Source organism: Misgurnus anguillicaudatus, chromosome 11 (genome assembly GCF_027580225.2).
Source record: "Misgurnus anguillicaudatus chromosome 11, ASM2758022v2, whole genome shotgun sequence".
Lineage (NCBI taxonomy): Eukaryota > Metazoa > Chordata > Actinopteri > Cypriniformes > Cobitidae > Misgurnus > Misgurnus anguillicaudatus.
Genome location: NC_073347.2, coordinates 22,647,176 through 22,663,164, shown reverse-complemented (window position 1 = coordinate 22,663,164; position 15,989 = coordinate 22,647,176). Strand labels below are relative to the sequence as shown.

The following is a 15,989-nucleotide window of genomic DNA, read 5'->3' as shown; positions in this document are numbered from 1 at the left end:
TTCCTCTCTCGCAGACTCCATCCCTCCTGTTTGTTGCAGATTTATGGTGGTGTACATGCACAGTATTGGCAAAGCATTAAAAATGTCCACCATTAATACAGAGAGCTCCAAGCATCGATAAGAACCTTAATAAAAACATCTCCACTCAACGATCCGTTCATCACACGCTCTTCTCTGTCACCGTTCCTCGCTCTCCCTCCTTTTCTCGCCCAGCGCTGTCTTCTTCTCTCAGAGCGTGCCAGGGACTTAATGATGCTTGAATGCCAATGCTTCTGACTCCTGACTTTTCACTCTCACACTCTTTTTTTAATAAAGTCTATTTAAAAGGCAATCCCTGGGCTCCATCTATCTCAATACGTCTCTCTTAGATGTATTTCTCTCACTTTCCCTATCTGCTTTTTACTTTTAAGCCGTAGATGAATATGTCTGCACCGTCTTATCTCCGTGCTGCACACACATATAACCTACGCTACACGCACAAGCACATGTACCATCGACATTCACACTCTGGCATTCAATAACATTCAGAGCTTTCAGTATCAAAAGGGTTCTGATTTGCAGTTCGCAATCAAAAATATTTTCAATCATTCCAGTTTGTGTATAGGCTACTCCAGTTCAGTTTTCATTGACCTAGCGCAGAATTTTTGGTGGTGCGTTATAGCGTTATAGATGAGCGATATAGTTTTGCAACTTGCTCATATATCTTTGTCAAGACACCAGTATAAATAAACATAATTGTCTTAAAAATGAAATGTATGCAAATGCATGCAATTATCTGCAAAAAAACTATTTTGATATAAACAGCACATACAGTAGTTGCATTGCGAGGGATATCTGTGCTTCTCCGTTTTCCCTTTGTTCCAATGAAACCAAACTAAAGTGCAAACAAGTGAGTCCCTGTTTCTGACATACATCCACTGATAAGAGTTCATACCCTGCTGGAAAAACCAGCATAGACCGGCATAATTCCCATGCTGGTCCATTCTGGTTTGGGGCTGGTTTAGCTGGTGGTCACCACCATAGCAGCACCAAAACACAATGCTGGTCTTGCTGGTATGACCAGCATTGGATTCTGGATGCTGGTTACTGGTTTTTCCAGCAGGGTAGTTTGGCTTTTTTATTTTTTAAATGTATATACATTTGAGTTTGGCACCCTGGGCTCTGCCTGCATCAAAAACAATAATCATTCCACATACTAAATGTGTGTGCCTGTGTGTGCATTTCTTTTTTATTAACCATTTACGCTTTATTGTTTTCAACAAATATGACATCTATTCAACAAAGGAAATTATGACCAAGATAATAAAACACCACAATCATCACAAAGTTCCCATACCTTATAAAAAAAAAATCTTTGCTTACCACTAACCCAACTATAATACTCATCAGGTATGCACACCTGTATGCACAAAGATGCACGTCCATCGCCACTTCAGGAATCTACTGTATCATAAACAGATCACACGCAACCATAAACTCCTTTAAAATATTAAAGAGGGCCACTTTACAGTGATGAATAATACAGTATGGGGGTGAGTGGAAAACCAGCGATCTCCTCCACTGCCCTCTCCTCACCCCTCTCTCTGCCTCCCACAGCGGCCATAAAGCTAATGCACACCACAAGACTGGCAGTTCAAATCTTCACCAGCCGTCTCATAGATCTAAGCATTCTTTCCTGTTTCGTTTACTTTTCACCATCTAAACCTAATTACAAGGCTTACTAGTTCTCTTACTACTTTAAGACTTTTCATATCCACGACTGATATCAGAATCTGCAATGGCATCCTGCAGGACACAGATGACCTACTCCTAAAGATACCCAATTACACCCCTATGCCCTGGACTACCAACGAAGAAGTCTTACACTTCCCATTGGGAGGATCCAACATGTTACGCTTTCTAAGCAGCAAGATGGGGTGGCTACAAGTGCATACCTCCCTCCTCGGTCTCGACCTTAAGCACTCCAGCCTGACCCATGCCCGCCCACTTTTCAGCCAACAGCACTTTACATTCACACTACAGGGTCACCTCATCTGCTCAATCGTCTCCAAAGAGTCAAAACAATGAGGATCAAAAGTTATTGTCTTATTTAAAGCATTCCTGAGTGCCTTTTCTTCTCCAGCTCCCGCAACATGCGCACGTGCATGCAAACTGAAAATACGTGACATACACAAGAGCACACATCTTCCACCGCTCATCCTGCATACGAGGATGTTCTGCCAAAGAAACACGCATACATGTGTGCACACAGAGCGAAAAAGCTGATGGGGCAAAGGAGCCAGACGTGGGTTCCTGGCAGTCTGGGTAATTAATGTGTATGTCAACAGTGAGAAAGCTGTAGCATACAGGAAATCTGAGCTCAGCACATCCACAATACAGACAGACGGAAGGAGGAGAAAACAAGAATGGACGGAACGCAAAGATAAATGTTATCTATCTTGACTGTGATTGATACGTGTCGGCACAGACACTTGTCTGCAAAGTTATAAAAGTTTTCACATATGTCATATGGTGGATAAATGTGTTTTTTTGCTAAAGGTGCATTTAAAGTTAACACACCTCTACAAATTTGCAGTTTATTATTGATTTTATTTTGTTTTTACCAAAGGAAAACAATTATATTAACTCACTGGACGTCAATCTGATTTCATGTGTAGGAAGACAGCGTAAAGATTTCTTGTACGCTTCATTGCCTCCTGTCACTTCTAAGGTCAGACAGAAGGTAGGCTAGCCTCCATGCAGAAAAATAACATCACAATATGATCTACTTGCATACGTCTCTCCAGCAATTGGTACACCATATCCACAACTTTTAAGCAGTTTTAGACACTTCAAATTTTGCAAAGGTATGAAATATGCCTAATATGCCAACAGATGGTGTGGTGATTTCATTAAAGCAGCCATTAGAGAAACTTGCATTAACTTGCTGTGCGAGTTCATTTAGCTTGGTTTCTTTTTTGTTCAATGCCATGATTAGACATCAGGCCTCGTAGTTAAAGCAGTCTTTTAATGAGTACACATGAAAACTATATTAGGCTACTTGATAGCCTAGTAATGTTACTTACTGGAAAAAGCACCAACATTTAACCACTATGGGATGTAATCAATATCACTTGCTAAACACAACATCCATGAATTAATCATATAGAGTCATGTAAATAATATAAAAATAATAAAATAAAGATGTATATAAATGATGCCATGTTCATTAAGAATTCACTATCTCTGCTTTCCCTTAGATGTTGTTTTCTTTTTCAAGGTTTATATTTTCTCTCTCTCTCTCTCTCTCACTCTCTCTCTCTCTCTCTCCTTCTAAAGCCAGGAAGGCATCGAGCTAAACCTTAATTACTCAGAGAACACCAGGGGTTCAGCTTTATTCCTCTGCTTAGAAGCTCAGCACCGCAAGCAGAAAGACATCAAAATATATCTCTCACTGAAGAGAGAGAGATGAGTACACATACAGCAGTCATGCTGTCAACTGGTACTCGTTACTCTATACTGTAGATAGATAGATAGATAGATAGATAGATAGATAGATAGATAGATAGATAGATAGATAGATAGATAGATAGATAGATAGATAGATAGATAGATAGATAGATAGATAGGATGCACATAGTTTAATATTTAAAATGAACAGTGCCACCTGTTATATTTCAGAGATGTGCATCAAGGTAAAGATGGATAAACCTAAGCGCTTATTCATTCATATTTCCCCATCTGTCCTAAATTATATTGGACCTTTATTAACCTCTGTATTATTCCATGCAAAGTTGCATTTATGCAATAACCAGCACGGGGTTTAAACATAAACAATAATGAAATATAATAGTATATAAAAGTACATACAAGCTTTACAAACAATCATTGTATTCGCCTAAGCATGTAAGAAATAAAATCGTGTAACTTTTAACATTGCAGCCTCGTTTTCTCTTAATGTAATCAATAAGAAATACATGCTACTTGACTTGTGTTTTGGGGTGTGCGTGTTTACATAAGTGAGTACAGTATGCGTGCTATAAAACGCACCCCTGCTTATTTCTAGGTGGAAGTCTGCAATATGAAAGTTTCTATTATTTCTAGTGAAAGAGACACATAAGGTTGCTCGTACCTGCATGGGTCGCAAAGGTTCCGTATAGAAGAACTAAAGTGAGAAAGGACGCGGCAGACTGGTCGCGCTGTATCCAAGCAGAGAGCATCTTTACCCGGTCACGCTTCTGCCAAATGTCCCCAGGTGCTCTCTCGCTTCAGTCGGCTGAAGTCTCGCTGAATCCTCTGTCAACAGTCTCCGGATACTTCAAACGGTGTGAAATACGGAGACGAGTCCCTCCAACTTAACTTGGACCGTAGAGTGCTTTGCTATAAAAACTTCCTTTTACAGTCTGACCCAGATATTTCCCGCGATTATAGAAAAATATGATGTTCCTTAAAACGACACAGTTACACAAAACGTCCAGTCAGGGAGGAATTCCAGTAAAACAGAAGGTAACCAACAATCTGCGTAAAGTTCATCTCATTCACAACTCCGTGCCGGTGAACGCATTTTCTTTACGCGAACACGAATGAACAAAACAAATCAAAAACAAAAGTAGGCTACAACGTTATTCCTATCGAGTACAGAGGGAAAAAAACTGTATGTAATACTTGTGTATAGCTTGTAAATGTCCGCTGTTATCTGCGGAGCGCCATGGTCCTGACGCGTATGCTCGTCTGTGTGTGTTGAGCACTGTGAGTGTAAACACACGGACACGGGTGCGAAGCGCCAACCTCCAGCCTCTCATTTCTCCCATCAGCCAATGATCAACCTTCAGCAATGTGAGAGATGTTACTGGAAAGACAGAAAGCCCGGAGACAGACTATATGGATCCACCGAATAAACATCATTATTATTAGCCTATTATTTTATTCACTTTATATTATATTTTTTATTTGGGGATATAACCATACAAAATGTTTTTTTAACTCAAACTATTATTCATTCCATAATTTTGTTTTTCTTTATAAACTGTCTATGACAGCATCTAAGGTTTAACGATCAGTGTAATAGTGAAGGGCGGAATGTGTTTGTGTTAGTTTAGGTATTTGTAATAACTTGGCACAACCATTGTCAAATAATTGATGGCTCGCGCTCGCAGTCCCAGCACATTTCAGTAAAAGTTATTGAAAGTGTTCTCGAGTACACCACACGAGGGCGACAATTCCTACACGTGCTTAGTAGCTCAGAACGCAAATGTAAACTTATTTTCTAATGGCATGTTCACTCAATGTTTTATTGATTCCTTCCATTGGGTGGATAACTATGAAAGCATACTTTAAAAACCGGTTTATGGGTTAAGTGTTTAGTATAAATGCTGTACGTAGTAAAATCCTTTGAACTAGCTGTAATGCAGATAGAGGGGCTCAACGCTGTTATACCTGATTTGCAGGTATTGCTGAGAGACAAACTGCTCCCTGAACTACAATGTATTTTATGTTTAAGACCCAAAATAGACAGGTCTGTGATTTATTTTTAACAGTAGCTACAGTAAATGTACAATACATAAAATGTTCTCATGGGATAGAATCTAAAATACCTAGCTTAATGGGTGAAAACACAACCACGTTGCCTTATTTCTCCTTCATACAGTCAGGTACCATTGTTACAAGTTATAAATTCCTCCCAATCACACCTGCTCTAAGAAAAAAACAGTCTGTGAAAACACATGCTAAAAATGAGGCAAAGAAAAATAAAGCCTTGTTAAGGATGTTAAATGCTAATGTCAGACAATGTTTATGCTAAAATGACTGTCTGGCAGTCTTTAACACACAGCTGCTTAAAGCTGACTTAAAAGATTCAAATCCCTCAAGACTGGTGCTCACTTTTTGAACATGGACGTGTTTAAGGATTCACAGTTTCTCAAAATACTAAGAATGAAACGTCTACATTTACATTACATTCATGCATTTAGCAGACACTTTTATTTAAAGCGACCTACAGTGCATTCAAGGCCACTAAAAAGCCTGGAGTATAATTCGTTTTATGTGTACGTGAGCATATGCGTATGGCCAACACACAGCATTGCAAAGCAAGGATTCTTTGACTCATACGCAGACATTTGACGCATGCGCATTGTGACAAACTGCAATACCTCCCCTGGCCTACATAATACATACTCCTCTACACGCATGCATGACCTATGCATACAAAGTATGCATGGTTACAAAAATCTGGCGGTGCACACACAGTGTGCACGTACTATTTTGATGACGAAATGTGCATCACACGCACTGTAGGCTTACCCTCGCGTACGTGTAAAAACTGAACTTTAGTTCAGGCTAAAGGGAAGAAAATTAGATAATAATATTGACCGAATGCTCTCGGTACGTTTTATATGTTAATCAAATACCTTTGCTTTAAATGTGCCTAATGCCTCACGGCATTCAAAAATACTGATTTGTTATCAGTATCCGCTAATGGCTGGTTCACACGGCAGGGTAATTAGGACGATTTTAGCCCCGATTCACCCCTTCCGACAATCTTAAGGATGTTCCGATAATCGTAAAATAAACTGATCAGATATTCTTGCCGTGTGTGGTGTGTTTAGACTGCTCTCGTCTACTCGGAAGCACCTCAGGACCGCTCCAATCTCAAATCGGGGATATCCAACATGTTGGATTTTTTTGGCCCGATTTCTTCTCGTGCGTGGTGTCTCCCAGGGAAACGAGCATGCAGCCTGTGGGCTGTGACGTGTGGCCAATCAGAAAGTGAGGTGACGAAGAAGCAAGGATGTACCGGGAAACAAAATCACGGGTCACAACAACTCACATCCATATCATGATGTAGCAAGTATAGTCCATGCTCGCGTTGTCTTGTCTCCACTTCTTTGACCATCGTCCTTTCCTTTTGAGAACGTTTTTTGTCGGTTAAAAACAAACTGCAAACTATCCCCACTGCATCCTCTTCGTCCGCCATGATTGTTGACTCTGAAATCACATTTGATCTCAAGAGATTTTGCGAGATTTCCCGTCTGACCTGGGACTGCTCGGGAGTCAAATCGGTTCGTGTGTGATGTGTTGATTTTGCCATGTGGTGGCGCACCACTAACTGTACGACCAAAGCTGTTAGACCCGCGATGTTTTATCGCCGTGTGTGGGGTCTCTCAGGGTTGGAAAATCGGCCGACGATTTTAAATTCGTCCCGTCTGAACCAGCCTTAAGTGTCACGTCTACTTTATGCACATGTCCTTTTCGTGCACGAAAGATGAAATAGACGAATAATAACATGCAAAGCAATCGTGAATCATATTTGTCTTCTGCGAAGCCAGCAATGCTGCATGCTTCACACACTTTACCAACCCAGAAGTCTTTGCAAAAGATGGATGGGAGGAGTTCACACTGATGGGCAACTTCTCTTCCTATTTCAGGCGTGACGCTCGAGTATGGCCCTGTTCCAAATGTCGCACTTCATGTGGACTTTCGATCTTATGGCCTTAAATTGCGCATGCTCACTTAGTCTACGAGTCCGTAGGGTCTCATCTTTCATTTTTACGCTTCGCACCCTTGATTCGTTCTTCGCCGAAGCCCGCACTGCTGCAGGCATCGCGCACTTTACCAACTCAGAAGTCCTTGCAAAAGAGCAATCAAACAAATCAGACAACGGAGGGAGAAGTTCACACAGGGCCTCTGTCCTAAAATACGACTATGGTGCGCCCTTAGGGACTCGCATCAAGGGTCCCTAAGGTCTGCACTACATGATGTCATCAAAGTGTGGACTCTGAGGAATTCCACAAGTCAGGAGTGTGCCATTTGGGACAGGGCCTGTAAGTACTCGAATACAACCACTGTAAAAAAAAGTTTAATCAACTTAAAATTATAATTAATTTTAACTTTCTTGACTTATAAGTTGTGTTTAAATTATAAAAAATAGTTGGATTAGCTTAAAGGCGGAGTCCACGATGTTTGAAAAATGCTTTGGAAAAGGAGACGGGCCGACTACCAAAACACACTTACAGCCAATCAGCAGTAAGGAGCGTGTCTAACCGACATCCTTGCTGGGTTGCGTATGTGTGGGGCGGGTCTATCAACAGAAGGTCCAGATTCTATTGGGGTAGGGGCGTGTTTGTTTAGGTGATTTCAAATATCAACATTGGCTTTCAAACATCGTGGACTCCGCCTTTAAGTAATTTCAACTTTATTTTTATAATTTATAGCAATGCCTCACAAGTCACAAGTCCTGTAGGATCAGGTGAGCAGGGACAAAGTTTCATCAATCTTTAATTCAATCCTAAACAAATTTTCACAATAGCAAACTGATATAATTCCCTGCCAGTGTCATCACAATACAGAAGTGTTTACGAATGAAGGTTTTCTTTTGTTTCTTCTCAAACATATCTCAAACATCAGATGAAACTCTGATCATACTTGTGGAAGCGGTTTCCCGGAGAGGACTTATCCTAGTCCCAGACTAAAATACATTTTTGAGCTTTAATTTCAAAACACCTTGTACTCACATATTTTAACATATATAAAAGTGCCAGGTGTAAGGTTTGTTTGTACTTAAACATAAATGTTCTAAAATAACTAAGTCTAGTCCTGGATTAATCTAAACCCTGTCCAGGAAACCGCCCTGTAATGTTCCATTTTTTAAAATAATGTTGTGATTAATTGGAAATGTAACTCATGATGAGCAGTGCAAGGTGAAAGAAGGTGAGAAAAAGTATGGAGAAAAAAATCAAAAGGGCTGGAATGGTGATGTAAATGATGAATAATGGAAGATGTTGCTGGTTTAAGAAGAACTTAAAATACAAAGAATGAGAATCATGCTATTCTGGACTAAAGAGAGCAATCTTTCTTTACACTAACTTTGTCTTTCAAATCTTGAAAAGGATAAAACCTATATTCATGAAGGAAAGCACTAAAAATAGTCTGCAAGTCCTAAAATTTTATTTAGGAATTATCAAAATTATCAAACTAACCCAAACCAGAGTAATTATCCTTGCTGCTTCAGAATGGAAGTCATGTCATAGATTTCAAACAAGATATGTGTTCATTTTTATCTTTTTATTAAGAAATAAGATGGGGTTACATTACTGATGTGGGCTGTGCATGATATGTAGCATATAAACAATATAAAGAACCTCCAAACCAGGGTTCTCCAAATAACAGCCCTGTTCAGATATTTTCAACAGAATTTGGCACAATATTGAGAAACTATCAACACCAAGGTCATAGGGAACACAACAAAACAACTGTTGCTTTGCATAATGAATTGAAGCGTTTCTGTTGTTCATGGGTAAAGCACAGCATTAGCAATGCTGGTGTGTGAAGTATGCTGTATTTACATGCAGAATGCAGCTTTCAAGCACACCATCAGAACAGAAAGTAAGCATGTAAAGTACTTAGCCTTGTTTATTATTACAGTCATGGCTGCTGTTCATTACTTTCTTATTTTATCTTAATAACAAAGTTTACTATACATGGCTAGCTAAGATTTTTTTAATGCATTCTGCATTCTTTTGCAGACTTTGTTTAATCTGAGACAAGGCGTCTCCACACGGATAAAAAATCTGCAATTACCTACAATGTGGAAACGGCCCCCATGAGGAAAACACTTTAATAAAGGCACTAATTAAATTAAAATTAAAATGTTAAAAGGTTTCTGTAAAGAGTGGGTGTTTAGCAAATATATTAAATATTTATTTATTTATTTATATATAGGATTAAATGGTCAATAGAGAACTGAAGGTGTGTGTGTGTGTTTCAGTATGAGTACTGTGTAAGTGATCCCATGCTGGGTTTACCTGTCCCGCCTTGTTCTTCTAATCCCCAGGTACATCCAGGCCCGTGGGCATCAGGGGGGCTTTTAGCAGATTGCTTGGGCAAGACTATTACTCTGATTGTCGCCCTAGAAACTCAGGACTCCTGCGGGGGAAAGCTAATGAAATTAAAGGTGCCACAACAATTTGGAAAAATTCGAATTTTCTGACCACATGAATGCTCCTTTGAACCTTTCCACCAACTGCGTGTTAAAATGTAATAGTTCGCCTTAAGCAAAGAAAGTAAGAGAGAGTCAGAGAGGTCAGAAGCAGTTTCCACACCGTTTTCGCTTTCCAATTTCAAAACCCCTTGCTTTTAATATGCTGAACTGTAGATAGCAACACCAAGTAAAACAGATGAAAGCTATCCAAAACATTCAACAACAGAAAATTATAAGTGTTGAAATCAGTACACAAGGCAAATTGAAAATCTTTTTCAAGGCTCACAAATTGCTCTCAATATCATAGCATATATCATATTCCGGGGTAAACAAAATTAAATCGCAAATGCATGTTTTTTGTAATTACAGGCTGACAATACGAGGACAATACCTTTCACAGTTGTCACTTGTACCTGCAGTCTTTCATACAAATGCAGGTCTGCTCAATGGCAGTTTGAATGTGCTGTGATGCATCTTAAATTGCTTTCCAGAGTAAACAGAGCTGTTCAATGGCTTATGAATGAGTCAGTGAAAAAGCAGAGGCCTGGTTGATGCTTACACATTCTGGCATTTAGTGAACATAAAAGCAGCCCAGACCCGAATAATCCAGCCTTTAAATTTGACTTCCACCTGGGTAAATACCTGAAAGGAATGAACCCAACCTGTTGGATTGTAATTTAACCTATGCTGGGTTGTTTTAACCTAAAATTCTGGGTTGTTTAAAGACACATTCCACTTTTTTTTGAAAATATACTCATTTTCTAGCTCCCCTAGAGTTAAACATTTGATTCTTACCATTTTGAAATCCATTCAGCTGATCTACGGGTCTGGCCCTAGCCCTTTTAGCATAGCACAATTCATTGAATCTGATTAGACCATTAGCATCGGGCTAATATAACCAAAAATAACCAAAGAGTTTCAATATTTTTCCTATTTAAAACTTGACTCTTCTGTAGTTACATCGTGTACTAAGACTGACAGAAAATTAAAAGCTGCGATTTTCTATGTAGATATGGCGAGAAACTATACTCTCATTCTGGCGTAATAATCAAGGAATTTACAGATGTAACATGGCTGCAGCAGGCGTAGTGATATTACGCACTGCCCGAAAATAGTCCTCTTGGTTACTTTCAATGGCAGGGGACTATTTTCGGGCAGTGCGTCACTACGCCTGCTGCAGCCCTGTTACATCAGCAAAGTCCTTGATTATTACGCCAGATCGAGAGTATAGTCCTAACCATATCTGCCTAGAAAATCGCAACTTTTAATTTTCTGTCGGTCTAGTCTTAGTACACGATGTAACTACAGAAGAGTCAAGTTTTAAATAGGAAAAATATTGAAACTCTTTGGTTATTTTTTAACGCGATGCTAATGGTCTAATCAGATTCTATGGATTATGCTAAGCTATGATAAACATGCTACCGCCAGACCCGAAGATCAGCTGAATGGATTCCAAAACGGTAAGATTCAAATGTTTAACTCTAGGGGAGCTGAAAAATGAGCATATTTTCAAAAAAAGTGAAATCCCAGATAGCAATAAATATCTGCATGGCTTCTTTATGGCACCAGCCCCAAGCTGTCGTCTATAGGTGCGTCCCGCTGACTCCCATTTGTTGCGAGATGCCGCCAGCATGCAGCCGGCGGACTGACTGCTTAATTTATGCTTAACTTTTAAAAAGCGGCTGCCGCCGGCGGTCCGCCGTCAGACCTGTTTGCGATTACGCCCTTATGATGCTTACTGCCTCCAGAGCACCGCCGGTGGTCCGCCGACTCATTGCTATCTGGGATGTCCCTTTAAACTCATTGTTAAGTCAAATATAACCATTTTTTTTGTTGTTAATTTGGGTTTGTCTCTTTTTGACCCAGCACTGGGTTGAAAATAACCCAGCATTTTTTAGAGTGAATGGATGGACATCTAAAGGCCGCAGTATATTTTTTTTCTGCGTCCGCGTTCGGCTCGCGCGCGCACATGTCCGCGCAGCTTTCCAAGTATACTCCCTGCGGATGGCCGCGTTCGATACTATACGTAATACAAATTATTTCTTATTCAAATTATTACTCTACCAGGCCGTCAGGGCAGCACTGATTTGGTGACATTACAGTACATTAAAACATTAGGAAAGGTGAAGAAAAGTAACCGATCCACCATTGACAAACAACAAGACAACAAAGAACAGGAATCAAACATTATGGTAACGAACATGCTCAATAGCTTTCTGTTCTTGGAAGAAATAAAAAGTTCGAGCGGTCTCAAATTTTGGGCTGCACGCGGACGGTCCGCGGACCCTCCTGATGACGAAAATGACGTCATGCGGACGGCGCGCATACGCGGACGTCCCTAGTATACCTTCTGCTTAAATGTAATTGGATTTCACAGATGTTATTCTTATTGTATACAATAATACTTTTTTTCTGTAGTATCTGCACAGTTGATTGTCATGGAAACATTTTAGTTCAATGTTACATTTTTGATTAAAGTATTCACATTACTCCATATGGTATACATGCAAATACGGACTAATTTAGGTCAGTGCATGGCAATACAAGACTATGCACTTACAGATCCTGTGTTTCGTCACTCTTTTCATTTTATTGTTTAGTCTTCCTCGCACATTTCCTTCGCACATAATGCTCTGAAAATGAGTGAACCACATGAGTCTCATTGGGGAGATGTAAGCTGATTTTTCTAAATCTAAAATAATTGGCACTATGTGTTTGTGTATAGGCATGTGTGCATATGCGTCACAGTTATGAAGGCTAAAATCTGTGGAAAGGTTAATTAAACGACATATAGGCCTGTGGGAACATTCGCAATAAACAGTAAGAGGCAGATTTTTTTCATGGTATTTCAACACACAAGTGACTTATACAAGCGCATTCCAGTTGAACTGTGTGCCATCTGCATTAATTGACATGATTTTTAGTGCAAATATGCCTTCTTTCTATGTAAATTTGGCTTATTAAATTGCTATTACAGCCGTCAACGCTATCGTATTTGCTTCGTGCAATTATGTAGCACTGTTACCCCCCAAAGAAAGCAGCCAGCAAATGACATTTTGTATGAAAGAGACATGTATGTCTATTTTCTAGTGATTAAGGCAGCAGTTATTCATAGCAATTCATTAACTTTCACAAGCTCTACAACGTCAGTTTAGCGAGTCGAACTAACAAATGTGCATTTCAAAATGAAATCTAACATTCACCATGCCAACAGTCAGTAAGCAGCCGTGTGAGAACTGAGCCAAAGGCTTTTTTTCAGGTGGCTGTGAAAAGCGTCAGGTGCATATGTTTGTGTGTGTATATATATAAGTGTACACGTGTAGGCTATGTGTGCTGGAATTAATGACCACGGGATGAGGAAATGCCACCTACTGGCGCTTTACATAAACAATCTCTGGTTTGGTGAGGATCGGGGAAACGCCCGAGGGCAGAAACATGCCTTCTGCTGTTCTCTCGTATTCCCTCCATCATCCTTCACTCCATCTCTCCTGGACCACCACACTAATGATCACTCAGAGTCTGGGACCCAGCCATGCATCATTTACTAGGAGCTCTGGAGACAGAGAAGGAACGAGTGGGGTGGGAAGGGAAAGAATTAAAGAGACTAAAGAGAGAGAGAAAGAGCTAAAAGGATTGGAGATAATGAAATTTAGAAAAAGGGAGCATGACATATAAGAAGAGGGAAAGAAAAATAAACGAAAGGAATTGAATTGAAGTCGCAAAGGAAATTTGGGAGGGATGCTGAATATAATGATGGAAAGACAGTGTGCCGGTGTTAATTTCATTGGAGGAGGGATCAGAAACAAGTGCTGAAATCTGCAATGACTTTGACATTCCAAAGTCATGGCTGTTACTAGCAATAAAACTCAAGGACATAAACTTTGTGCGACCAAAAAAAGAGAAAAGCTAACCAACAGGAATGTGCATAAAAGATTAGCTGTCTACTAAAACTTAGTGCTGTCTTAACTCTCTTAACTGTCATAAGACACCATAATTGGCCAATTTGGAACAAGCACCATATTGCTAAACAAATAGTAGGCTTGCATAAAACTATTTTAAAATGAAATTTACATTTACTATTGCAATGTAAACAATGCGGTTAATAAGTCATCACAATATACTGTATGATTTTACATTAAAGGGGACCTATCATGAAAATCTGACTTTTTTCGTGTTTAAGTGCTATAATTGGGTCCCAGTACTTCTATCAACCTAAAGAATTTGTAAAAGAACAACCCAGTAACTTGGTAAACCATTCTCTGCAAAAAGAAAAAAAATACGTCATTGAAATTTGGCTTCTGTTGTGATGTCAAAAGGAGAAAATACCGCCCCTTAATCTGCACTATCCAACCATGGCACTGCCATTTAGTGCAGATATCAACTCATTAGCATTTATAAGGATACCCAAAAATGGCTCATTTTTGCTCCCACCTATTAGGTGGCAATTTTAACATGCTATAATAAATGATCTATATGATATTTTGAGCTAAAACTTCACATGCATAATCTGGGGACATCAAAGATTTTTAACATTTTAAAAAGGTCCCCTTAATTTTGGGATAGCTCACCCAAAAATGATTTTTTTTTATTTAATCACCCTCAGGCTGCTACAAACCCGTATAATCTCCCCGCATTGCCAAACACAGAGGACGATATTTGTAATTAAGCAGGAAACAGGTTGACCATTATAGTAGGAAAGAAAATGCTATGGAAATCAATGGTGCTCAAAAAAACGGTTTATTTATTTATTTATTTGAGCAGTAGCCATGCTGCTCAAAAGGAGTGGGCCGAAGCAAAAAGCTTATACATCATAATACAGGTTTGTAACAACTTGAGAGTGAGTAAATGATGACAGAATTTTTATTTTTCAGTGTATTTTTCAACTATCCCTTTAACTAATCAAAAAAAGTTAAAGCTGCAGTTCATAACTTTTGCCTCTCTATCGCCATCGCTGTTTGAAACATAAAATTGCATGTTATTCTATCTTTGCGTGTATTGAAAAAACAGCTGACATTTCCTATTAAATGTGATCAGAGAGCCCAACTATATAAATTATTATTATAAGCTTACTGGTGCAAATAGTGGTTAGGTAGGAAAAGCATTCTAAAAAATGTTTACGTACTTGCTTAATAACTAATTTCTTTGTTCATTTATAAAAAAAACTTTACAGATTGCAACTATAAGCAATTAAAACAACTAAAATATTTAAATATTAAGCAAAAATTAATTTTACAGACAAGCAGATACTTAAAAATTCAAGGCAGCAAAAAAAAAAAATGGTTTAATCACAAACATTTCTCTAAATATCTACCTTTATGTTCATCAGAACAAAGAAATTTATAAAGGTTTGTAACAGCTTGAGAGTGAGTAAATGATGACATAAGTTTAATTTTTGGGTGAACTTTCCCTTTAACTTATCAAAAAAAGTTAAAGCTGCAGTCCATAACTTTTGCCTCTCTATCGCCATCACTGTTTGAAACATAAAATTGCATGTTATTTTATCTTTGCCTGTATTGAAAAACAGCTAACAATTCCTATTAAATGTGACCCGAGAGTCCAACTAAATAAATTATTATAAGCTTACTGGTGCAAATGGTGGTTAGTTAAGGAAAGCATTCTGAAAAATAATTGTTTACGTAATTGCTTAATAACTGAGTTTTTGTTAATTTATAACCAAAACGTTACAGATTGCAACTATAAGCAATTAAAACAACTAAAATATTTAAATATTAAGCAAAAATTAATTTTACAGACAATCAGATACTTAAAAATTCAAGGCAGCAAAAAAATGGTTTGATCACAAACATTTCTCTAAATATCTACCTTTATGTTCATCAGAACAAAGAAATGTATAAAGGTTTGTAACAGCTTGAGAGTGAGTCAATGATGACATAATTTTTGGGTGAACTATCCCTTTAACTAATCCAAAAAAATTAAAGCTGCAGTCCATAACTTTTGCCTCTCTATCGCCATCACTGTTTGAAACATAAAATTGAAAAACAGCTAACAATTCCTATTAAATGTGACCCGAGAG

At 38.7% G+C, this 15,989-nt stretch overlaps 1 protein-coding gene across 3 annotated transcripts in view; it reads right to left on the bottom strand.

The window, feature by feature from the left end:
• Positions 1 to 4,807, bottom strand: part of unc5b (unc-5 netrin receptor B) — a 94,457-nt gene extending 89,650 nt beyond the window's left edge. For 2 of the 3 annotated variants that reach the window (XR_012372162.1, XM_055170364.2), the window contains exon 1: positions 4,112 to 4,807. Coding sequence is in view for 2 of the 3 variants with exons in the window: in XM_055170364.2 (XP_055026339.1) it covers positions 4,112 to 4,199 (88 nt within the window). In the remaining variant the exon portion in view is untranslated. The remainder of the gene's footprint in view (positions 1 to 4,111) is intronic. The other variant, XM_055170365.2, reaches the window with a different exon arrangement.
• Positions 4,808 to 15,989: the final 11,182 nt, after the last annotated feature.